Below are 23,741 nucleotides of genomic sequence, written 5' to 3' on the forward strand. Positions count from 1 at the left end.
TGTTTTAGTCTTGACTCCACACCTGCCTGTCGGGAGGCCTTGTCTGAGTTTCTAGGTGGGGCTGGTCTTCCTAGTGAGAAGCGGCAGGGCGGGTGCAGGCACCCTCTGGGCACCACCCACCCTCAGTACCGAGCATGCTGTTTGTTGACCACTCCTCTGCTGGTCATACGGATGTCCACATTTTACTACTTGACCATTCAGCGTGCATGTGTTATTGAACTCTGAGATCCCTGGGCACAACTTGCTCACAGGAGGACCCCCACGAGCCTGAGTCCAACGTGGAAACCGAGGGCATGAGGCCGCCTTGTGAGTGTGCTAGCCCCAACTCTTGTCTGCTTTTCTATCTCGCCCACCTTGGTTTCACCAGAGACCTGGACGCTCGAGCCAAGAACGAGTGCTACTGTGCCACGTTCCGGCTGCCTGGGGACGAGCGCCTGGACGGCCACACAGGCTGTACCCTGTGGACCCCATTCAACAAGCTGCACATCCCTGGCCAGATGTTTATCTCCAGCAACTACATCTGCTTTGCCAGCAAGGAAGAGGATGCTTGCCACCTCATCATACCCCTGCGGGAGGTGAGCCCTAGGTCCTTGCCAGCTCTTCCCTCTCTTACCAGGGCACGTGGCCAGGTCCCCAGCCCAGGAAGCCCTTCAGGATTTAGTGATGTAAGTACAGAGGGCACATGGTGGTTCATGTGCTCCCCGAGCACCTGTCCTGTACCAGGCCCTGGCGGGAGTGGGTGCACTGGATGCCCCCTCAGGGATCAACCTCACCTGGTGAGGAGATACGGTGGGCTTTGGCCTGCTAGCACAGCTCACAGTGGGACATACGAAAACCTCAACAAGGACCCACACCTCCCTGGTCAGAGCCCAGTGGCCTCCTGCAGGTGAGTGTCCCCTAGTCCTGCCTCCTTGGGCCTTGCAGTTAGACTTTGGCAAAGCCCTGCTTTGGCTGGGCTTGGAGGACTCTGATCCCACCCCAGCCCCATGTTACTCTCAGGGGCCACCTCACTGTTCCTCTCCTGACACCTGCCTTGGCTGTGGCTCAGGCTCTAGCAGAGTCATCGGAAGTCAGCCCTTTCAGGAGTGGGGTCAACTGTCACCTGTCAAGGGTGGGGTTAGCTCTCACCTATCAGAGTTATTTTTTCTCCAGTTTCTTGGGCTTCCACAGTGACTCTGGTAGAAACAAGGCCATTTGTCCTGTGCTGCCGTGAAGATGTAGACAGTGAGGGAGAGCCATCCACCCCTCCAAGGCCTCCTTTTCCTCATGGCCCAACAGGGCATACTGGCTGTTTAATTGAGGTTTAAGTGAGGTTCTTAAGCTATAAGCTAAAACACAGTATTTTGTTTCTATTTAAAATGTAGAGCAGTGGGACCTCCCTGGCCTTTGTACAAATCCCTGAAGTTGCAGGTATTGTTGCAAACAGGTGTGAGGTAGTGTGCTGCCTCAGTTTCCCCAAGGGAAGTCAGAGGCAAAGGACTTAAAGGAGCCACAGCTCCAGGCTCAGGGACTCAGAGCTGGCCCCTGACCCCTTGCTCTCCTTTGGCACTAGGTCTGTGGATTTGTCCTGGGTGCTGTACTGATCTGACCCTGAGCCCTGGGGGCTGGCTACAGGGTCATGTTAGGCCCAGCTCCATTTCTCCTGATGAGTCCTGACATTCCTGATGGCAGAGAGCTCTGGCTGAGCCAGGAAGCTCTTGGGATGGGGCTCTGCAGCTGGTCCTGATGGAGGCCCCTGCCCAGCACTGACCTCAGTATCCTAGCCAGGGGGCTTCACAGGGGCTCCTCACTCATGCCAGCCACACTCATGTGTCCACTGGGCTCTTGAATTTGCACTCCCAAATCTCATCCTCGCCTCTGGAAGTGACACCCCTTCCATCCGTTTGCTGAGGTGGAAAGCGGGAGCCATCCTTGATTCTGACCTGGCCTCATTCCCACATCCTGACCATGGCATGTCCTGTCAGCTTGCTCTCCAGAGCATGTCTCTTCCTCTCTACAGCCACCATCTAAGACAAGCTGTCTCCTTGGCTCACCTCAGCAGTACCTTGTCTCCACCTAAGGCTTGAGGACCTATCCTTTAGATCCCATCCTTCCACAGCAGCCAACATAATTTAAAAATCTGCTCACCCTGGGTAGAATCCTCCGGTATCTTCTGTGATTAGAAGAATCTCCAGTTGCCACACACAGACATGCAGGCGCACACACACACACACACACACACACACACAGACACACACACACAGGCACACGCACACACACAGACACACACACACACACACACACACACACACACACACACACACACACACACACACACACACACACACACACACACACACACACACACACACAGCCCACCGCTTCTCACTCTGCCCCAGCTTCTCCGGTCTTTCTTTCTTTGTCCATCACGCCAGTCCAGCCCCTCCTCAGGGTGGTTGCTGGCCTCTCCCCTAGCTCTTCGTCTGGCTGCACCGGGTCTCAGCTCAGTTACTGCCTCCCCAGAGGTACCTTCAACAGGAAGCAGCCCAGCGGCCTCCCAGCTTGCCCTGTGGCCCCCACCAGCCCTGGTGACCGTGTTCATTAGCCTGCATGTCCATTGTTTGTACCCACCCCAGGCTGCAGGCCCTGCCCCCTAAAAGCCTATCCTGTGCCCTGCACACTTGTACTGCTCTGTTCACACACCTCACAGTCAGAACTGGGCCCAGGACGCACATCAGGAAGTGCTGAGGGAATGAGTGCTCAGGAGGGCTTGCAGGCAGGGCTGCTCACTGTGCTTTAGGGCAGGGACATGACTGTCCATCTTGGGGAAGCTGATCAGGGCCAGCAGCTGGGCTCAGGCTTTACATTCTGTGTCACCATCCTGATGATGGTCCTGCAAGGCTGATATGTTCACACCCATCAACAGCTGAAAAAATGAGGCTCAGACATGCATGTAACTCACACAGCAGCAAGCGGTAGAGTCAGAATATGAATCGGCCAGGCCTGGAGAGCCCCTCGTCCACTCCCTGCCCCATGCCTGAGAGAAGACGACCTAAGCCCACCATGCTCTCAGCTTCACAAAACCATCTGGCTTTACATCCCAAGATACAGACCCCCAAATGGTGTTTTTGTCTTCTCAGGTGACCATTGTGGAAAAAGCTGATAGCTCCAGTGTCCTGCCCAGCCCTCTGTCCATTAGCACTAAGAGCAAAATGACCTTCCTGTTTGCCAACCTGAAAGACCGCGATTTCTTGGTTCAGAGGATCTCTGACTTCCTCCAGAAAATGCCATCCAAGCCGCCAGGCAACAGCAGAGCGGGGAGGAAAGCCAGCATTGTGGACTCAGCCCCAGAGGTGAGAGGGCCCTTCAGAGCAGTGGGGTGGGGGTCCGGGCCAGGAGAAGAGCCCAGGCAGCCCTGTGGTACCTGCCTTGGGCCTTGGGTGGGGAGGGTCCCCGCTTGGTGCAGGGTGGAAAACCTAACCCAGCCCCAGTCTCAGGTGTCCTGGCCACACACGCGATGCCTAGGGTCACAGCCCTCTCTGTACGCCGAGACGTGCCCCAGTCCTCCTGAGCGTCACCCCTGCCTGCCTCAAGTCCTATTCCACATAAGAAGCCTTCTCTGCCTGGCCCAGCCACCCTCATCTCTGTCCCTTATGAACTCTGCTGCACTGAGAGCCCTCTGTTTAGGCCTGTCCAGCTTGTGTTTATTTACCTGTTGGGAGATTGATTTCTCCCATCAATCTTTCTTACAGGGTTACCTTTTACTGCAATCTTTTTACTATACCAACAATATTAACAATAATTCTTTAACATCAAAAACTTGTATTTACATTTCCCCAGATGCACATGTTCTTTTTACAATTTAGTCATTTGGATTGAGGTACACATAGGTCATACACATGTTACAGTGGGTTGGTATAATCCCTTTTTATCTATAGGTTTCTACTCCTCCCTCTCTCTCTCTCTCTCTCTTTCTCTCTTTCTCTCTTTTTCTTTTCTTTTCTTTTCTTGCAGTATTTTGTTGAAGGAATTGGGTCATTTGTGCTATAGAGTTTCTCGCAGTCTGGTGTTTGCTGATTGCATCTCTTGGAAACGCTTAACGGATTCTTTTGTGCCCTGGTTCTTGTAAGTTGGTGGTTTAGTAATGAGATCCAGCTTAGATTTGGATTCAATTGTTTGTGTTGGGGAGTGGGGGGCAGGTCCACTTGTAGGCAGGATTGAGGTGCTGTGTACTTCCACCAACAGGTATGCAATACCTGATTATGTGCTGTTACCAGTCATTGACAAGCATTGCCTAGATAATTCATTAGGTAACTCATTAGGATTGCAAATGGGGGCACTCTAATTCTATCATTCCTTCTGTTCATTAGCTGGAATATTTCCATATAGAGAAATTTACCCTCAACAACTATTTGGTTACCATGAGGCACACAGTTCATATAGAAAAGGCAGAATAAATCTTTTTTTTATTTACCAGTTGTTAAAATGATGAATTTGGTTTTCAAATATCCTCAAAATATGACCAATTCAGTTCTTTATGTTTACTTTTTAGTATAATTATGAACTTACAGATTTAAGCAACTTGATGTGTTTCAGTCCATGACAGTTATTATCCTCATTCCATCTGTGACCAGAGGAAGCTTATTCAGGTGACATCTGAGTCCTTTTGACATCACCCTGGCCATGTTTGATCACTCCCTTGCTTCTTGGTATCTTGGACAAGATGTGTGTGCTATTAACAATCTGGATTTGTGAAAACACTTCATGATTAGAAGAGTCCATATAAAAATCCACATATCTGGCTGCTCTGGAAAAATCAGGGGCCCTGACATTACAGGGCCCACATTCCCACTAAGTGGCATTGGAGCTGAGTGGTGGCATGTACACTTCAGCTCCCCAGAACCCCACCTGGTCTGGCCCATGAAAGCCTTTAAATTTTTCACCCCTGTAATCGATGCTCAGTCAACTATTAAATAGATAAGGAATGGAAGGGAAGGAAGTGGGCAGAATCAGTGTGCAGTGGAGACGTTAAGAAAGGTGTCTTAGAGGAGGTTGGGCTTGATCTGGGATTTCAAGAAACAGTGAGGTTGGATTGGATGAAAAGAGATGTGAGCAGGAATGTTGAGCTGCCTTCTCAAGGCACAGTGCAACAAATGACAGGGCCTGACCAGCCAGTGTAAGCTTGGCCCAGTGGCCCCTTCCAAGCACCTGCCCTTCGTTCACCCAACACATTTTGTTGCATTCCCAGTAGGTGCCAGGAACTCTTCTAGGCACTAGGAATAGAGCAGATTAGACAAAATTCATGCCCTCTTAGAGCTTATATTCTAGTGAGAGAGACTGTCCATAAGCAAATAAACATACAATATGTCAGGTGGCAATAAGGGCCAAGGATAAAAATAAAACAGGGTGAAAGGATCAGGATTGCTAGGGGAAGCGGGGGGCTCTGATCAAGTGGTACTTGAAGGAAGTAAGGGAACAGCCCTAAGGTATCTGGGGAAAGGGTATTCGAGGCAGAGGGAATGGCAGGTGCTAAGGCCTGGAGGCAGGATTGAGCTTGGCACAGGCTGCTGAGATGAGTGGAGACAGGGTGCAGGTAATGAAATTAGAGAGGGAGTGGGAAGCCAGGTCATGTAGTGCCCGTAGGCCCTTGGGAGTACTTAGCTTTGACTCTGAGTGAGATGGGAGCCAGTGGAGAGTTTGACCAGAGTAGGGACACAGTCTGTTTATGTTTTAGTAGAATTGCTATGGCTGTCATATTGAGAATGGAATAGAGGTGTAGCTGCCCAGTACAGTAGCCACACGTGACTATTGAGCACTTGAAAGGCAACCACACTGAAATGTGCTGTAAGCATAAACTACACACCAGAGGTGGAAGATTCAGTGTGAAAAAGAGAATGTAAAATATCTTGATTTTTTTAATATTGATTACATGTTGAAATGATAATACTTTTACTATATTAAATAAAATATATTATTAAAGTTAACCTCACAATTTCTTTTATGTTTTTTAATGTGGCTACTAGAAAATTTTAAATTATGTGTGTGGCTCTCATTATATTTCTCTAGAACAGAGCTAGACTAGAGAGTGACGAGAATAGAAGCAGAGATGAGTTGGAAGGCTCTAACAGTTTTCAGGACACAAGATGATAGAGCCTTGGTCAAGGGTGGTAGCAGTGGAGTTGGTGAGAAGTGGTTAAATTCAGGATACATATATATATTTGTGTGCTTATGTGTGTGTGTGTGTGTGTGTGGTAAAATACATATAACATAAAATTTACCATCTTAACCATTTGTAAGTATACAGTTCAGTAGTATCAAGTATATTCACACAGTTATGCAGCCATTACCACCATCCATCTCCAAAGCTTTTTTCATCTTGGAAACTGAAACTCTGTACTCATTAAGTACTAACTCCTCATTTCCCACCCTCAAGCCCCTACCCCCAGGCCCCAGCAATCACCATTCTACTTTCTGTCTCTATGAATTTGACTACTCCAGGTACCTCATATAAGGGGAGTCATACAGTAATGTGATCGGCTTTTGTGATCGGCTTATTTCACTTAGCATAATGTCCTCAAGGTTCATCTTCATTATAGAATCTGTCAGAATTTCCTTCCTTTTTAAGGCTGAATACATACTAGTGTGTGTGTGTGTGTGTGTGTGTGTGTGTGTGTGTGTGTGTGTATACATATGCCACATTTTGTGTTCATGGATTGGAAAACTTCATATTGTTAAGATGTTAGTATTACCCAAAGTGATCTATAGATTCAAGGCAATCCATTCATCTTTTAATGGACGTTTCAGTTACTGTCACCTTTTGGCTGTTGTGAATAATGCTGCTATGAACATGGGTGTTCAAATATCTCTTCAGACCCTACTTTCAGTTATTTGGGGTATGTACCCAGAAGTGGAATTGCTGCGTCATATGGTAAATCAGTGTTTAATATTTTGAGGAATTGCCATAACATCTTCCACAGTGGCTAGACCATTGTACACTCCTATCAGCAATGCATAAGGGTTCCAGTTTTTCCCCATCCATTCCAACACTGTTATTTTCTGTTATTTTTTACAATAACCATTCTAATGGATATGAAGTGGTATCTCATTGTGGTTTTGATTTGCATTTCCCCAGTGATTAGTGACATTGGGCATCTTTTCACATCTTATTGGCCATTTGTATATCTTCTTTGGAGAAATGTCTATTCAAGTCCTTTGCCTATTTCTTTTAATCGGGTTGTTTGTTTTTGTTGTCATGTTGTAGAACTTCTGGATATTAACCTCTTATCAGATACATGATTTGTAAATATTTTCCCCCATTCCATGGATTGCCTTCTCATTCTGATTGAGGATGATTGTGTCCTTTGATGTACATAAGTTTTAAATTTTTATGTAGTCCAATTTATTTTTCTTTTATTGTGCTTTTGATGTCATATCAAAGAAATAGTTGCCATACGCTTTTCTTCTATGTTTCGTTCTAAGAATTTTGTAGTTTTAGCTCTTACATTTAGGTCTTTGATCCATTTTGAGTTAATTTTGTAAATGGTATGAGATAGGTGTCCAAACTTATCATTTTACATGTGGATATCCAGTTTTCCAATGCCATTTGTTGTACAAAAAACTATCTGTTCCCCGTTGAATGGTCTTGGCACCCTTGTCAAAAATCAGTTGAACGTATGTATTGCAAGATTTATTTCTGGGCTCTCAATTCTATTCCATTGGTCTGTATCCTTACGCCAGTACTATACTGTTTTAACTACTCTAGCTTTATAGTAAATTTTTAAATCAGGAAATTTGAGACCTCCAACTTTGTTCTTTTTCCAAGCTTGTTTTGGCTATTTGGCGTCCCTTGAAATTCCATCTGAATTTTAGGATAGATTTTTTTATTTCTGCAAAAATGTCATTGGGATTTTAATAGCAATTGCCCTGAATCTATAGATCACTTTGGGTAATATTAACATCTTAACAATATGAAGTTTTCCAATCCATGAACACAAAATGTCTTTCCATTTGTTTGCATCTTTAATTTCTTTCATCAGCATTTTCTAGTTTCCAGCATACAGCATCTGGTCTTTCACCTACTTGGCTAAGTTTATCCCTAAGTATTTTATTCTTTTTGATGCTATTGTAAATAAAATCATTTTCGTAATTTCCTTTTCAGATTGTTCAGTGTTAGTGTACAGGATATAATTCGAAGGTAGATCTGAGAGAACTGACGAATTAGATGGAGGGTATGGGATAAAGAAGGGTTTACAAAAAGATGACCCTATAGTTTTTGGCCTGAGCAGCTTAGAGAATAGAATCACCATTTAATGACATGAGGAACAGCAGTTTTGGAAGGAGCAGTCAAGAGTTCAGTTTGGATCTGAGGTCAAGTATCATAAGAACTAAGAATTGACTACTGGAGATGGCAAGTAGAGGTCACGGTGGCCTTTTCAAGAGTTGTTCAGTGGAAGAACAGGAAGAAAAGCCCGGTGGAGTGGCCTTCAACGGGGATAAGCTGTTGGTTATTGGGGTAGCTTTTTAAACCTTACCAAATTTTCCATTAAAATGCCCAAAGCAACTTTAAGAGTAAAAATAAAAGCCCACAGACAACAGCTTTAACAAAGCCAGGTGAAAGGGTATCTTACAAACCCCAGACTACAAGTAGGTGAGGCCAGACCACCAACTGCAGCATTATTCTACAGATACAGAATCAGCAGCTGTGCTGTGGTAGTCGAGGGAAGAGAAAAAGGGTTCTGACAGTCCCAAGAGCCAAGGAATCCAGAAATCACCAAAAATACTTCCCCACACACACCCTCCTCAAAAGAGACTACCCACTGAACAGAAACCTCAGCAAGTGACTAAGAGAAACCACCGGTGAAACTGCAGGCATATTTCTCAGGCTCCAGCTCACAGATGAGTTAACCAACAACACAAAACATGGGAATCCACTGACGAGCTAAGGGAAGATCAGAGAATGCTAGGACAAATCTGAAACACCCAACAAAAACTCGCTTCCAAAAGGAAAGAGCCCTCCCTGAGGAAAAAAGAGCTGGAACTGAGCAGGGCAGGAATACTGAGGAGTAAAGAGAGAGAAGCTTCTGACACTAGAGGAGACAGATCAGGAAGTCCTGGAGGGGGGCTCCATAGAGAGACTGCACCAGACCCCCAACCGTACAGTGCAAACAGCTACCCCATACATACAACATCCTCCTGTAAGTACAGAAAAAAAAAAAAAATTTGGGGGGGGCAGCCAGTCAAGAAGGACCAAGTCATTTATGAAGGAATGAAAATCAGAGAGGCATCAGGCTTTTTTTTTTTTTTTTTTTTTTTTTTTTGCGGTACACAGGCCTCTCACTGTTGTGGCCTCTCCCGTTGCAGAGCACAGGCTCCGGACGCGCAAGCTCAGCGGCCATGGCTCACGGGCCCAGCCGCTCCGCGGCATGTGGGATCTTCCCAGACCGGGGCACGAACCTGTGTCCCCTGCATCGGCAGGCAGACTCTCAACCACTGCGCCACCAGGGAAGCCCAGGCATCAGACATTTTGATAGCAAAATTTTATACAAATAGAGTAACATTTTGTAAGATATACAGTAAAAAAGCTGTGACCCTAGGATTTTCTGTCTGGCAAACTGATGTTCAGGTATCAAAACCACAGACCGTCAGGAGCATGCAGGAATTCACAGAAGCTATCAGCTTTTGAGGCATCTAATAGTGAACAACCTCAGACAACCAAGAAATGACGGAAGAGGCTTTGGCAGAAGGTCTGGTGGGAGCATTGAATGTATCTAGCTGTAGAAATAGGACTAGATAACAAGGATAAAGGTGACAAGTCATGTGTAATTTTATATGCTCTGAATACATAGAGTACAATGAAAACATGAGAAAAGAAGGTATGGAAAGTAGAATAAGCTCACTGACTGCCTTATTAAGTAAGAGCAAGGTATATCACTTTCAATTATATGTTGGCAGGGAAAGGAGTGGAGGGGGAAGATCAGGGCTACTCACTAATTTTAGTATTGCCCCTAGGAGGGAGTCCAGTGTATTAAAAAGAGGGGACCCAGGGTACTATATAAAGACATTAGTATAAAGGTAACTGTTAGAACATAAACATACATTTTCTGACACTTTCTCAAGAAAAAATTGGAAAGAGAGGGAAAGGATACAGTGAGTTTAGGCAACTCTTTCCAGAAACTTTGTAGAAAGGCCAGCTGAAAATCACAGGGGTCCCTTCAGGGTGTGACTTTGTAATTGGAGTGTGACGTATATACTCTAAAGTGCATGGATCCTAAGTGCACAACTTGATGCACTTTCGCAAAAGTGGACATAACATGTGAGCACCACCCAGTTGAAGAACGGGGAGGGCTTGTAGGGACAACAGCATGATTCTATGCTGATGGTAATTAATCCAGTGGAGAGGGGCCAGTTGACAGAAGAAGGTCCTGGAGGCGAGAGCGGTAGGATCTTGGGCTCGAGTCGGGGGAGAGTTGGGCCTGGCATGCGTGGCCACAGTTGTGGGAAGGTGGGCCGGTGGGGGTGACCGTGGATGGCTGTCAGATTGCTCCTGCTTCTGCTTGCTCAGTTCAGTAGTTGGCAGTAGGAAGTGAGGAAGATGGATGGTTTGGGAGGTTTGCACTGGAAAAATGTGTGAGACAGTTACCAAGAGGAAGGAGAGGGAGACTGGATTCCCAGGCAGTATGGGTCTGTGAGCTCACCATCACCCCAGGAACCTGTCTGTCACGAAGGATGGTTATTGCTGAGGTCACATCCTCGAGTCAATCTCCTTTCCGGCACTGAGGTTTTTGATTCTCTGCAGTGCTCTGTGGCCTGCAAGTCCATCTGTGTCCTTGTTCCTGCAGGGAACCTCGAGCCAGAAGCAGACTCTGCATCAGGATGCTTGGGGTCTGGACTGGGGTCATGTCCCTGGATTCGGGCAGTTTGTCATGAAAATGTATTTTAGTTGATCTAAAATCCATTTTGAAAACACCAGCCAGGGGCAGAGGGGCAGGCTGTGGATATGAACTTAGCAGAGTTCTCTTTTTTTTTTTCCTTTTTATTAAAAACAGTTCTACTGAGGTAAATTTGATATACAATATGCTGTACATATTGAAATAGCACAGCTTGATGAGTTTAGCATGTGTTCCCTGTGAAGCCATCACAGCTGTGGTACAGGTTCTCATGTGGAACACAGAGAGGGTGAAAGTCTCGGGGGAGGCGTCCAGCACCCCTGCTTGACCACAGCTAGTGGGATCAGAGCTGACAGGCACAAGGGCAGAAACTCAGCTCAGACCGGAGCACGCAGAAGGGGAGCTCACTGGCCCACGAAGCCAAGAAGTCCACACAGTTGGCCGCCTATCATCAGAGCTGGGCTGTCTCCACTGGATGAGTGTCATCCCCGGGGCGTGTGTGGCACCAGCATGGTGGTGCAGCCCCTGCACCCTCCGTGGCTCATCCTGACATTCCCTGCAGAGTGGCCGACACAGTACCCGAAGTCCCCGCAGGCATGGGAAATGCTAATTAGCTTGTGGCCACCACCGCAAACCTCAGTGGATTCCACAAAGTGTGGGTCCAAGAGTGGAGAGAGATGTGTTGCGCCCAAAAAAAATTGGAAGCCACTGCTGGCAGAAGGAGAAGTGGATTCAAGGGAGCCAGTGACCAGTGTCCACCCAAGAGCGGTGTTGTTCCTGCTGGTGGGCACTTGGGGAGCGAGCTGAGAGGAGGACAGACAGAGTGGGCACTGACTCTGTTCCACCTGACCCCCGGGCTAGGGAACAAACTCCCTGCCCAGGCCATTGCCCACGGCAGTGAGCTCACCTTGAAGTCAGGTGCCTGCAGGTAGAACACAATCCACAAGCAGGGGCAGTTGCCTGGTGTCACCCACACTGTACCTGAAGGGTACTAAGGTTCCAGAAAGCCAGGGGAAGAACCCTGAATGTTAGGGCTTCCTTTTAGACCTTTGTCCTTGATGCCCCCCTTTTCTTCTCCCAGCCCCATATTGCCCCCAAGTATGTTCCCAGAACCACCCAGGATCCATTTCTCTTGCTGTTTGGCCGTCCGTGCAACGGGAAAGCAGATTCCCAGGTTCCTACACTGGAGAATGGCCTACAGCCCTACCAGAGCCCTGTTTATGGTTAGAGATGGCCCACAGGTGGGGACCCCCTCCCCACACACCTAGTTCTAGGCATATGTCTTTATTTTCACCTCCCAAAGCCCCACAGCCTTGTTGCAAGTGTGGCGGACTGCTAAGGAGAACCCGGTTTTGAGCTGCACAAGTGTCCGGAAAGAGGTGGTGTGGCCCAAGAGATGTGTGGCCACTGTAGACCACACCACACACCAGGCAAGTGGCCCAGAGAGAGGGAGCCTTGCGGACAGCCACCAGCCCTCAGAGTGCCTGGGGGCCCCTTCTTCTTTGAGGGGCCCTTGAGGGTACAGTGGACAGGTAGCCTGAGGGAGGGAGGAGAGGAAAGAGGACTCCTTCCCTCACTCAGCTGTCACTGAGGGCACCCGCAGGAGGCATGTCCTCAATTAGGACTCTGTCAGTCTGAAAAGGGTGAGGCAAGCTGTCAGCCTCGGGACGTACTGGGTGAGCAGGCCTGATGTCACCCTGCCTCTGCTCCACTTTCCCCTCCATGCTTGGGCTCCAGTGGGGGCCCCAGTGCTCTTTCCCAGCACTCCCCACTTGAGCCAATCACTGTGTCCAGGGGCCCCATGGGGCAGCGCTACAATGGTGGGACCCAAGAACAGTCCGGGCAGACGCCACCAGCAGCTGTCCCTACAGGGCTCGGCAGGGTCTGCACCCCAGAGGCTGGAGCAAGAAAGGCATCACAGGGAGCACCCATGAGTGCTGCCAGTCAAGCCCTTGTAGGGGACACAGAGTTCAGGAAGGGGCACGTGGAGCTGTCTCCTTGCGGTTTCTTCTCTCCTGGCCCTGACCTCACAGAGAGGGCCTGACAGGATGAGCACCAGAACCTGTCCCTGGTGAAGGAGGACAACACAGGTGTGTGTCTGGCCAGAGAGGATGTAGGGCTGAGCCACAGCATGGCCTCCTGCTCTTTCGCACACGGCCACCCTGCAGGCAGTGGGGCAGTTCACTCGCTCAGTGCTTTCCTTCCCATGTTGTATTTCCCAGTCTTCCCCAGCTCCTCAGGAGGTGTCAGAACAGCCTGCCAGCCCGACCTCACCCCTCGGTGGCCTCCAGGGGTCCCATGCACAGGAGGCTCCAACCGCTTCCCAGGGCCTGCTCAAACTCTTCCAGAGAAACACGCCCATGGAGGACCTGGGAGCCAAGGGGGTAAGCCCAGACTCGGGGCTCCACCACCATGCAGGCCAGATGGGGGAAGGGCAGGGCCAGTCTGCGGCCCTTGGGTGACGATGTGCAGTGCCCAGGGACACCCTGAGTGACCTGTTCAGAAGTGCTGGTCATGGGCTTCAGGCCTCTGCAGGGGGTCCCGTGTCCCTGACGCCCGAGGGTGATGCCGTGCACAGCCCAGCCTGGGCTCGTGGCATTTTCGCCACAAGCCCTTGGAGGAGAGGTGGAGGGCCTGACACCTGCCTCAGCACTCAGGTCGCATTCACAGCCCCCCTGTCTGCTGTTCCCCCAGGCCAAGGAGAAGATGAAAGAGGAGTCGTGGCACATCCACTTTTTTGAGTACGGGCGCGGCATGTGCATGTACCGCACCGCCAGGACGCGGGAGCTGGTGCTGAAGGGCATCCCCGAGAGCCTCCGGGGGGAGCTGTGGCTCCTCTTCTCTGGTGAGCTGCCCTGGCCTCACGGCCCCACAGCCTCAGCCTCCATGACCCCCAGTTGGCCTCCTGAGTCGGCCAGGCAGGAACCACCAGCCTTTAGAGGGCGAGAACATATCTCTCAGCTGTAATGAAGCTCATGTGTGCCAGGAGGGGCATTCCAGGGAGCAGAAACCAGTGAGGCGGTGCCTTCCCACCAGCAGTGGAAGGCAAACAGGCCTCCTGAGGCCTTCTTTCCTTGGGTCAGGCTCTGACAACATTCACACCCTTGGCCACTTGGATGGTTTCAGGAGGGCAAGTCAGCCATTTGAACTTGGGTGGGGTGACTCCTCTCAGAAGCAATCATGAGGGAAACTCTGCCTGGCACCTCTTAGTTGGCCCCAAAGTGCCACTACTCTTCTGCAGTGCATTGACGTCTCCACCCTGCCCTGTTGCCCTCGAAGTCCCGGGAGGGGAGGAAGAGGGAAACAGCTACCAGCTGTGTCTCCACAGGGGCCTGGAATGAGATGGTGACTCACCCTGGCTACTATGCTGAGCTGGTGGAGAAGTCCACAGGGAAGTACAGCCTGGCCACGGAGGAGATCGAGCGAGACCTCCACCGCTCCATGCCCGAGCACCCTGCCTTCCAGAATGAGCTCGGGATCGCTGCACTCCGCCGGGTGCTGACTGCCTACGCTTTCCGAAACCCCACCATTGGCTACTGCCAGGTACAGGGGCTTAGCAGGGTCCAGAGACAGCATCTCCCACCAGAAGCTCACAGGAGCACCTCCGCATGGCTCTGGGCCTAAGTGATGGCCCCACACACCTGTGACTGTGCCCTGTTCCCCCCCCAGGAAGATCCTAATCACAGAAAAAGATGAAATTAGAAGCAGTGTTCATCGCTCACCTTATCCCCTTGCCACGTATGTGCTTCTGGTCTGGGTCCTGAGGCGTTTGATTGTTTTGTGTGTGTGGTAAAATACACATAACATAAAACTTGCCATCTTAATCATTTTAAGTTTACAGTTCAGTGGCATTAGGTATATCATTGTACAACCATCACCACTATCCATCTCCAGAACTCTTCTTCATCTTGCAAAATGGAAACTGTACCCATTAAACAACTCCCCTGCTTACCCCTGGCAACCACCATTATCTTTTCTGTCTCTATGATTTTGACTAAGTACCTCATATAAGCATCATACAGTATTGTCTTTTTGTGACTAGCTTATTTCATTTGCATAATGTTCTCAAGTTTCATCTATGTTGTAGCATGTGTCAAAATTTCCTTCCTTTTTAAGGCTGAAGAATATTCCGTTGTATGTATACAGCGTGTTTTGTTTATCCATTCATCATCCATGGCCACTTGGGTTGCTTCCACATTTTGGCTGTTGTGAATAGTGCTGCTATGAGCATAGGTGTACAATATCCAAACCCAGTTCTTTTGGGCATTATACCCAGAAGTGGAATTGCTGGATCATATATTTAATTTTTTGAATTATGAGAGTTGTCATAGCATTTTCCACACGAGCTGCACCATTCTTCATTCCTACCCACAATACACAAAGGCTATAGTTTCTCGCCACCCTCACCAACACTGGTTATTTTCTGGTTTTTTGATAGTAGCCATCGTAATGGTATGAGGTGGCATCTCACTGCAGTTGTTTTTTTTTTAGTTTTTTTTTTGCGGTACGCGGGCCTCTCACTGTTGTGGCCTCTCCCGTTGTGGAGCACAGGCTTCAGATGCGCAGGCTCAGCAGCCATGGCTCACGGGCCCAGCCGCTCCGCGGCATGTGGGATCTTCCTGGACCGGGGCACGAACCCGTGTCCCCTGCATCAGCAGGTGGACTCTCAACCACTGCGCCACCAGGAAAGCCCCTCACTGCAGTTTTGATTTGCATTTCCAGAGGCATTTGATTTTAAATCTAGTGGGCATTTTCATGACCAGGTCAGATGGCTTTCTGTTTCCCTATGACTGCCTCTGGATTTCAGAGAAATCACTTTTCTGTAGGACCAGTGTTCTGCAGGACATATTGCCAGTGCATGGAAAACCAGTGTGCTGGCTCTAAATCATTTTTAAGATAATTTGCCGCCATTGATGCTTTTTCTTACAAGCCTTGGTATCAGCTCAGGCTGTGCATGGTCACTACTTTGCCATGGCCTCCCTGCAGCCATGTGGCCATTGCATGCAGCTCACTCACACATCCTCCTGGCCCCGTGCTGCACCTGTGACACCAGACACCACCCCGAAGAAGGCCTCGCCTTCTCGGGTGTCCGAATGCCTGCAGGCCCAATTTGAGGAACTTGATTGACCGTTTTGGTCAAATTGATTTCCTGCAAATTGTCTTTTGGCACATTGCCCAGAGTTGGGTGGAAGAGTTTGTTGTTACCAGGCCTGCTGGTAGAGGAGGATGCATAGGCCACTTGGTGGGGGGGGGGGACAGCTCCATGACACCCCCTACCTGTCTCTGTGCCCATAGGCCATGAACATCGTCACCTCAGTGCTCCTGCTCTATGGCAGCGAGGAGGAGGCATTCTGGCTGCTGGTGGCCCTCTGTGAACGCATGCTGCCCGACTACTACAACACCAGGGTGGTTGGTGAGTGCCTGAGACTGGCAGCTCCCTGTGGGGGTGGCAGGCCTCCCTGGGCCAGGTCTACATTCAGCACATCCCACAGGTGAGCTCTTGGAGGCCTCACAGCCTTGCCCCAGGCTGCAGACAGTCACAGGTTCCGCTCCATAGATTAGGAAGCTGCTAAATCTTCACACAGCTGAAAAGTAGAGAGCCAAACACAGACCCCAACCGTCTCTCCCAGACTTTATGCGATTCCCTAGGAGTTGCCGGCAGTGAGAGAAGAAGTTAGCTTGGGGCCTAAATTCACATCCATCTAACTCTTCTTAAACATTTTTATTGTGGAAAATTTCCAGTATCACAGCTAGAGCATATAGTATACCTCCATGTCAACTGTTAGGAACTCACAGCCAGTAGAATCTGTGTTATTAAATGGAAGTGCACTTGCAAATATATTTAATTACATATATAATTAAGTCTGTTATTCTAAAATGTCCTTCCCTTACTGTTTGCTTTTGGGGGTTTCCACTCTTGGGGTCCTTTAGAATTGCATCTGTTCACAAGCTTCAGGTCAGTACACACACAAGCTACTGAGATCACTGTTTACTTCTTTTTTTGGTTTGGTTTTTTTGTTTGTTTTTGTTTTTTTTTTTTAATTTTTCTTATTATTTTATTTATTTATTTTTAACATCTTTATTGGAGTATAATTGGTTTACAATCATGTGTTAGTTTCCGCTTTATAACAAAGTGAATCGGTTATACATATACATGTATCCCCATATCTCTTCCCTCTTGCGTCTCCCTCCCTCCCACCCTCCCTATCCCACCCCTCTAGGTGGTCACAAAGCACCAAGCTGATCTCCCTGTGCTATGCAGCTGCTCACTGTTTACTTTTGACGCCCTAGAGAGAAATTAGTATTTCCCAAAAATAAAATCCAAGTATAGTGGAAGAAATCGTTTTTTCACACAGCGATTTGGAAGTAGTAGAAAGGAAACTTACATAATTTTTTCCGTTCTTGTTTTCTCCACCCCACCTGCCCCCCTCCAGCCCTCAGTTGTAAGCAGAGCTGGCTGGGGACCAGGTGAGCTTCTTGCAACTCAGACCCTGGGGTCCCACATGAGGGCCTGCCTGAGTCAGGGGTGTGAGCTCACCATTCAGACTCCTTCATTCTCTCCCTAGGGGCCCTGGTGGACCAAGGCATCTTCGAAGAGCTCACGAGAGACTTCCTGCCCCAGCTCTCCGAGAAGATGCAGGACCTGGGGGTGATTCCCAGCATCTCGCTCTCCTGGTTCCTGACCCTCTTTCTCAGCGTCATGCCCTTTGAGAGCGCTGCGGTCATTGTTGACTGCTTCTTCTACGAGGGCATCAAGGTGATCCTGCAGGTGGCCTTGGCCATCCTGGATGCCAACATGGAGCAGCTACTGGGCTGCAGCGACGAGGGCGAGGCCATGACCGTCCTGGGCAGGTGACTGAGCTGGCCTCCCTCCTCCTGCTGGGGAGCTGGCCAGCACTGACTGCAGCACCCCACCCCTCCCCAGCCCTATGTGCTTCTTGGTCAGCATCCTGGGACTGTACCTACCACGTGCCCAGACAGGGCTAGACCTGGGGATACTCCAGGGGGGCAGAGAGAGCCTCCTTTCTGGAAGGAGACAGAACAGTACTGGAGTAGTAATAAGTGCTGGGAGAAGGTAAAACAGGTAGTGGGCCAGAGCACACTGGACTGGAGGGCTTGGTGGGCAGGAGGCAGCTGGAACAGCAGGACCTCCCTCCTCTAGCGAAGGTTGGGTGTCTGTTATTCCCACAAAGCACTCCTGGTCGTGCCTTTCCCAGCTCAGTAGCATCACTGTCACCCCGTCACCTAGACAAGGGCCCATGTTGGGCCTACTGTAGCTGCTGAATGAGCTGATATCCACCAGGCATGCCTAAGGCCCAGGGTCATCCTGGCTGCCTTGTCCTCCCTCAGTCCCCGCATCCCATCCTCATGGACTCTCTCTGGGGTCCAGCCCCTCCCCTCAACCCCTACAGCCTCAGGGCAGACCCATGACACCCCTGCCAAGGGCCCTGTGTCTGCATCGTCACAGTTTTCCTTGTTCCAGTCTCATCCACCAGCATCCCACAGGGCTCTTCCTGATCAGAATCTGACCCTGTTCCTCCCTTGGGATATGGGAACTCCCTGTGCCACTGGTGGTTTTCTGGACAAAGGATCTAAGTCCCCTAGCCTGGCCTTCAAGACCTTTATAACCAGGTGCCTTCCTAGGGGGTGCTTACTGTGGCCCAGGCCCTGAGCTCTATACAGCCTTGCCAGCCCACGTGCATGTATTTGCCCAGCCTGGAATGCTCCTGGCCACCCGGGACAGCCAGGGACGCTGCCACCTGCCTGCCGAGCCAGCCCAGTGCTGACTGGGAACCTGTAAGGGTCCCAGGCTGGCAGAGTTGTTGCTTCTCTGCTATGGGCCATGCTAGCTCTTTGTCCTCAGTGATGACAAGATACTCAGCCCATGGCCAGAGTCGGCAAGTGGTTTTCATGCCCATCTCCCACACCAGACAGATGGGGCCCCTCCTTAGCAGCAGGGCCTGACCAGGAATGGTGCCGGAGCCAGTGGGTGTGTCCCACCTGAGTGTCAGGCCCAGCCAGAGAGCCTGGGAGAGTGTGAGGTCCTGGTTGGCCTAGTCCAGCCAAAGTCAGGCCCTGTCCCGAGGCTGTGTTCCTCGGACACCCCCACAGCAGGGCTCCTCCCTCGCCTTCCTCCTGGGACACTCCTTTGGTCCCTGATTCTTCCTGGCCAGGCAGGGAGTCCTCACATCTGGCCCAGTGACACGCCAGATGGAGGAAGCGTGTCATCCCTCCAGCTGGGACAAACCTCTCTCCTGGTTTGGTAGGGTCTGGACTTGTAAAGGTGCCCCCCGCCGTGAGACCCCAGTGGACAGCCTAGCTTTCTCAGAGTTAGTGCTCAAGCCTCTCAACTGCCTCCAGGGGGCATCCCTGATTTGCCAGGGTACCCATCCCTGATTTGCCTCTCCCCCTCCTCCCTGCAGTGGCTCATCTTTCTCTCTCCTGGAGGATGCCCGGCCCTCAGCACATTCACTCATTGATTGGGAGTCTGGGCAAATTAGGTCTCTCCACATCACTTAGCCATGGGTAAGACACCCCTGTCACCTGTGGGTGATCTAGATTTCTGTCCTTTAATCCTTACAGATACCTGGATAATGTGGTCAATAAGCAGAGTGTCTCTCCTCCTATCCCACACCTCCATGCCCTGCTGACGAGTGGAGATGACCCTCCTGAAGAGGTGGACATCTTCGACCTCCTGAAAGTGTCATATGAGGTCAGCACTCACTGCGGGCTTCTTGGCCAGACCACTCCCTTGGGCCGTGTGGGTGCAGTTGGCCATGGTGGGTGGCTGTCCTCTGCTCTGTGATTCCACCTTATCTCACTGAATCACCTCTGACTGGTAGAAATTCAGCAGCCTGAGGGCCGAGGACATTGAACAGATGCGGTTTAAACAGAGGCTGAAAGTGATCCAGTCCTTGGAGGATACGGCCAAGAGGAGTGTGGTACGGATGGGCCCGGGCTCCCATGGCCCCAGGGTGCAGGCTGGGAGCTAGGGTGGGGATGGTGACCAAGTGGGCTGCTCCTGCCGAGCCATCTCCAGACTTCCCTGAGGAGCAGGGTGCAGGGTCCCCTAGCACTGTCTTGTGTGGGACTGGAATCCAGGAGTGAAGGGGCAAATTTAGGGAAGTGGGGAGAGGGCTGGTCACAATTTTCTACTTGTGGATTGGTCACAGGGAAGCTTCCCTGATGCCTCAATGCCTAAAGGCTAAGCATGATCCCACTCTGGACTGAGCCCTCAGGCCTGGCTTTAACCCCTGCCCCTGGGTAGCAACACTCAGCCACCCAGCCCTCCATCCACTCAGCCCACTGACCTCTGCTGCAAGCCTTTGTCCTCCTGTCTCTGGAGGGAGAAGTAACTGCGAAGTTCTAGGTCACCTTCCAAAGTGCCAGTGCCAGGGCCTTTCAAGGGATCCAGATAGCAGTGTCTTGATCACCGCCCCTCACCCTGTGTCCCTGACTGGGTGTTCAGAACAGAAAGGCACCCCCAGTGCCCACCAGGAAGGAGCTCAGGGAGTGTGAATTGAGTGACAGGATGGGTGATGAAGGGTAGGAGTGTAGACCACGCTTTCTTTCCTGAATGGACTACCCTCATGTGCTCGGCCAGCTGGCAACACCAAGAGGGCAGTTCATGTCTTCGCCCTCATCCACATGGGGATTCTCTCAAAGAGCAGGAACTTGAGAATTCATTAATACATCCTGTTTCTCTTTCCTTCTAGGTTCGAGCTATACCTGGGGACATTGGTTTCTCAATTGAAGAGCTGGAGGACCTTTACATGGTGTTTAAGGTGACAGCCAAGAGCAAGGGAGGACCACTATCCCATCCTAGTCCCCTAAATTCATCCTCAGGGTAGCAGCCTCCTGCCAGGAGAGAAATAGGTTTAAAAGCATCCTCAGATGCAGTTACTACAAAGTTCACATGGTAGAATTTAATCCTTCTTGGAGTTTAGGCAGGACACTCTTTTAAGTGGAAGAAAATCCACTCAAGTCAGCTTATATAAAAGGGAATGCATTGGCTCATGAAACTGAAAAAGTCTAGGAATGTACAGCTTCAGGCATGACTGGATCTAGGTGTTCCAACATCCTGGCAAGCTCCCCTACCTCAGATATCACCTGGACTGCTCTTCCTACAGAGTGGCAGGACTGTTGTCAGCATCTCCAAGGTCATCCTGTCCGCTCAGTAACCCCAGTGAAAAGAAAATTTTTCTTTCCAAGTGGTTTTAGCAAAAAGCCTAGGGTTAATTGTTGGAATGACTCAAGTTAGGTGCTGTGGCTACAGGAGGGTGTTTGCTGCTGACCCAAAACTGGGCCACGTGCCCACCCCATGGCCTGAGGGTGGGACAAGAGGGGCTTTCCAGGAAAAGTTCAGGTGCTGTTAACAGAAGAAGGGGAAAGGGTGTGAAGAGCAGGCAGAAACAGCCATGTCTACAATGCCTTTCTGATCTCATTGTCGGGTCCCATCTGCCCCTCCAGCTGCCTCTGGTTCAACCCCCAAGATAACCACCCTGCTATGGCCTTAAGGTCAGAGCAGTCCAGCCAGTGCTGCCTCTCACTCGCTGTGGCCGCCGTGGCTGGCAGTCCTAGGGCCCTGTCTTGACTCACACGGCTATAAACTAGGGACTGATGGTACCAACGCAGGAGGTTCTGCGAGATGCTCTGTGTAGCCCAGTGCTCACTATCCAGGACTCTGCAGACTTGGATGGAGGAGGAGGGTGAACACACCAACCAGCCTGGTAATCCTAAGCACCCAGGGGCCAGGAGGCCAGGCCATCTCACCAGGCTATGCTCCCTGCAGGCCAAGCAGCTGGCGAGTCAGTACTGGGGGAGCAGCCGCCCTGCAGCTGTACGTCGGGACCCCAGCCTGCCCTACCTGGAGCAGTACCGCATCGACACGAACCAGTTCCAGGAACTCTTTGCCAGCCTGACACCCTGGGCCTGTGGCTCCCACACATCCGTGCTGGCGGGGCGCATGTTTCGGCTCCTGGATGAAAATAAGGACTCGCTGATCAACTTCAAGGAGTTCGTGACAGGGATAAGTGAGTGGCTCCAGGGCCTGCAGGGGCCTTTCCGTGCCCACGCCCTTTCTGCGGAAGCCTCCAGATGCCAGCCCTGGCCAGTCTTCCCACTGCAGCGAGCTGAGGGCAGCCTGGAGCCCTTGACCCTTGATAAAGGAAGTGCAGTTTTCCCACTGGAGATACATGGAGATCCAATGGGAGCCCTCCCTCCCCTCCCCTCCCTCAGTCCACTGCTGGAGGCCGGGTCTGCAGGTCCCAGAGAAGGGGCAAGCCAGAGGCCTGGTGCTCACCCCCAGGGTCCTCTCCAGGAGAGAGTCAGGTGGTGAGGAGGGTCCCACCAGAACCCATTGGAAGGGGAGGTATTCGAATGTGGACTGGCTGTGGGACTCTTGTGCCCTTTTGCCAGCGTGCCTCCTTGCTGGCCTTCCTCCACAGGTAGGATGTACCATGGGGACCTGACAGAGAAGCTCAAGGTGCTCTACAAGCTGCACTTGCCTCCAGGTGAGAGCCTTCTGTCCCACTCCCCAGCAGGGGCTTCTCATGTGTCCAGAGCTGGAGGTGCAGCATTCCATGGCACAGGCCTCTGTGGAGTTCTGGGCCTTGCAGCAGCTAGGGTCCCAACATAGTGGAGGCTCGCCCGTCCTGACAGAGAGTGGAGGAGCCAGAGCATGGGGGCTGAGGCCCAGCCCAATCTTGGTCTGAGAGCAGGGCCATGACCTGAGTGACCTGGGAGGGAATGTGTGGGAGTCTCAGGGAGGAGTCTGCCCACAGGCAAAGGCCCAGATGGAGCACTATGCCACTCAACTAGAACACCCCCTCGTGAGGGGGACTCACAGGAGTGGATATTCAGGTTTGAATCTCTTGTGTTCATTAGCTTATCCTTAAGTCTCTCAAGGGTTCCTGTTTCTCACCAGAGGAGCGGCGTGGGGGTGCCAAGGCCAGGGAGCCCTGTTGTATGGCTGCTCTCCTCTGGCTTCTCTAGCAGTGCCGGGCCTGCTGGGACACTGACAGTGGGTCGTCCGCAGTAGCTGGTCCCAAAGCAGGGGCTCTTGCTGCTTCATGAGCCTAGCTCACCTGGCTCAGCAGGGGTGGCCACTCAGAGTTGTCCAAGTGCAGTGGGGGAGGCCTTCCCCATTTTCACAGGAGGGAATTGAGACGGGCTGGTGAAAATTTGGCCCCAGGGGTTCTGCTCTGGGGTGGAGCTGTCCTGGGTTCCTGCTGTTGTTCATGACCTGCCCCTGGGAGTCAGCAGCTGCCTCAGAGTTAGCCTGAGTGATTTTTCATCCCAGAGGCTCTCACTTGATTGGCCTGGGGCGGGGTCCAGACTGTAGTTTTAAAGCTTCCCCCAGGGTTGTTCTCTGCATCCAGAGTTGGAGAGACAACTGCTCCTGACACAGATATTCTCACCTTTGGCTGGTTGTTCCCTGTAACGCAACAAGGAACACTTCCATGGAAAGACTGGTATAGGCCACCTCTCATTCTACTGAGAGAGAGGCCTGGGCTGGGCAGGCCCCACTGTGCCGAGAGCCTGTCCATGAAGTGGCACATGCGGCCAGCACTGCCACTTCCAAGCCACCCCTGCCCGCCTTGCTTCATCTAGGGCTCTAGTGGCGACCCACACCTGCCACCTCCCCTTGTGCCATACACTGTTAAAACTCGCTCACTTCCTCCCCCTCTGTACAATGGGGAGAATAAGCCCCCTGCACAGAACCAAGTGGATCCGACACCCCAGAGACTACTTTATCGCAAAACGAGGCAGGCCAGTATGTGCTGGTGTGGAACAATGCCCAAGTGTATAAAGTGAGAACAAGTCACTTGTGCCTGGCCCGTCCCTGCATATGTACCTGCAGGAGCATAAAACATC

At 50.9% G+C, this 23,741-nt stretch overlaps 1 protein-coding gene across 2 annotated transcripts in view; it reads left to right on the plus strand.

The window, feature by feature from the left end:
• Positions 1–23,741, plus strand: part of TBC1D9B (TBC1 domain family member 9B) — a 43,921-nt gene that overhangs the window by 14,824 nt on the left and 5,356 nt on the right. For both annotated transcript variants that reach the window (XM_082650869.1, XM_082650870.1), the window contains exons 6-17: positions 368–575; positions 3,120–3,332; positions 13,088–13,249; positions 13,560–13,710; positions 14,194–14,408; positions 16,161–16,278; positions 17,432–17,717; positions 19,449–19,578; positions 19,709–19,807; positions 20,582–20,650; positions 21,658–21,898; positions 22,313–22,378. In XM_082650869.1, coding sequence (XP_082506995.1) covers positions 368–575; positions 3,120–3,332; positions 13,088–13,249; positions 13,560–13,710; positions 14,194–14,408; positions 16,161–16,278; positions 17,432–17,717; positions 19,449–19,578; positions 19,709–19,807; positions 20,582–20,650; positions 21,658–21,898; positions 22,313–22,378 — 1,958 coding nt within the window. The remainder of the gene's footprint in view (positions 1–367; positions 576–3,119; positions 3,333–13,087; positions 13,250–13,559; positions 13,711–14,193; positions 14,409–16,160; positions 16,279–17,431; positions 17,718–19,448; positions 19,579–19,708; positions 19,808–20,581; positions 20,651–21,657; positions 21,899–22,312; positions 22,379–23,741) is intronic.

The sequence above is a fragment of the Grampus griseus genome (genome assembly GCF_964374135.1).
Source record: "Grampus griseus genome assembly, chromosome: 3".
In the NCBI taxonomy this organism is placed as follows: Eukaryota; Metazoa; Chordata; class Mammalia; order Artiodactyla; family Delphinidae; genus Grampus; species Grampus griseus.